We start from the raw sequence: 1,442 nt of genomic DNA, 5'->3' as shown, positions 1-1,442 counted from the left end.
ACTAACGGCCCTAGCTTGCACCCATTGGAGATAAGGCTCCAAAAAGAGACGCAATCTAGCTTTCCTAGAACTTCTTTTCTTTTCTTATGGACGTGCCACCAGACACGCACAATCTTTTCTTTGAATGCTTTGTTGTCCTCTCCTTCCTTGAAGAAGAAACTCTCTAAGAAGATGGTGTTGGGCTTGTCCTTCATTGGGTATCCAAACTAACGGCGAGCCAAAATCGGGTTGTAGTTAATGCCCCCCTTTGTACCAAGAAGAGGTACATTAGGAAACTCACCACAACTATTAGTAATTGTCACCCCCTCATAAGCACGATCAAACCAATCAATGTCAGAATCAGTGAGAGACATAATCTTTTGCGACCATAGCAAACCATCCTTAAGGTCCCAAAAGGCAGTAGATCGAGGCAAGTGAGAAATAAACCACTTGTAGAGCAGAGTTGTATAACATATGATCATTCCTCCCTTATGAAAATTCCTGAGATGTACTAAATGGTAAACATCGGCAAGCAAGGTAGGTATTGGATTTCCAATTAAGAATATTTTGATAGCATTAATGTCAACAAAGTCGTCAACATTAGGGAATAAGAAAAATCCATATATGAGCAAGGCAAGAATAGACTCAAAAGAATCCATACTATTCATGCTATCAAAATAACGAGCTTCCTCTATCAAGAATTTAGCAGGCAAGCCAATAATTCCTCCTTTTGTAGTTAGATTAGCTTTGATCTCAGACATCTTTAAATGAGTAGCTTCTGCAATGTCTTGATGCTTTGGAATTTCTTCTAAACCGGAAAAGGAAACTTGATCATGGATGGGTAGGCCAATCAAGTGAGAAAACTCCTCTAAGGAATGCACAAGCTGATAATCTAGAAAGGTAAAGTACCGGTATAATGGATCATAGAATTGAACCAATGTAGCAAGAATCCCTTCCATCATGTTGGTCTTCAAAAGAGGTATAAGTCTCCCATATCTGCCTTTGAAGTTTTCAGGATTAACCACAAAGGATCCTAGCTCTCTTAAATATTCCAATTTTGGACTTTTTAAAGTGTACTTTTGAGTTCTTCTTCTTCCAAAATCCATCGTGAAAGATTCCTATGATATTTGCAACAAATGCTTTTAAGTTCTTTGAAGATTTTAATTAAGATGATGTTAATGAATGCATGAATGTATGAATGCACAAACACATCAAGATCAACAAACATAAGCAAGATATCAAATACATGGGGTTCATAGGTTTGACTTCACGAGCATGAGGCCATGGGTCTAACCATCCCAATAAATGTAAGTGCTACGGGTTTATCATCAAGATAGGAACCAAGGTTCTAAGAAAGTTCCCAGAATCATAATCCCATCTTTCAGATATTACCGGTTTGGGCAATTACTTGTTAACCAATAATATTCTCAAGAGAAACTCATATGAGTGTAGTATCGTGTATC

At 37.8% G+C, this 1,442-nt stretch overlaps 1 protein-coding gene across 1 annotated transcript; it reads right to left on the bottom strand.

Annotated features, from left to right (window-relative positions):
- Nucleotides 1-206: 206 nt before the first annotated feature.
- On the bottom strand, nucleotides 207-1,085 carry LOC127096335 (uncharacterized). Its single transcript, XM_051034918.1, has one exon. The coding sequence runs from the start codon at nucleotides 1,083-1,085 to the stop codon at nucleotides 207-209; it is 879 nt and encodes a 292-aa protein (XP_050890875.1).
- Nucleotides 1,086-1,442: the final 357 nt, after the last annotated feature.

This window comes from Lathyrus oleraceus, chromosome 6, assembly GCF_024323335.1.
Source record: "Lathyrus oleraceus cultivar Zhongwan6 chromosome 6, CAAS_Psat_ZW6_1.0, whole genome shotgun sequence".
Classification (NCBI taxonomy): domain Eukaryota; kingdom Viridiplantae; phylum Streptophyta; class Magnoliopsida; order Fabales; family Fabaceae; genus Lathyrus; species Lathyrus oleraceus.
This window is presented reverse-complemented; position numbering and strand designations above follow the sequence as displayed.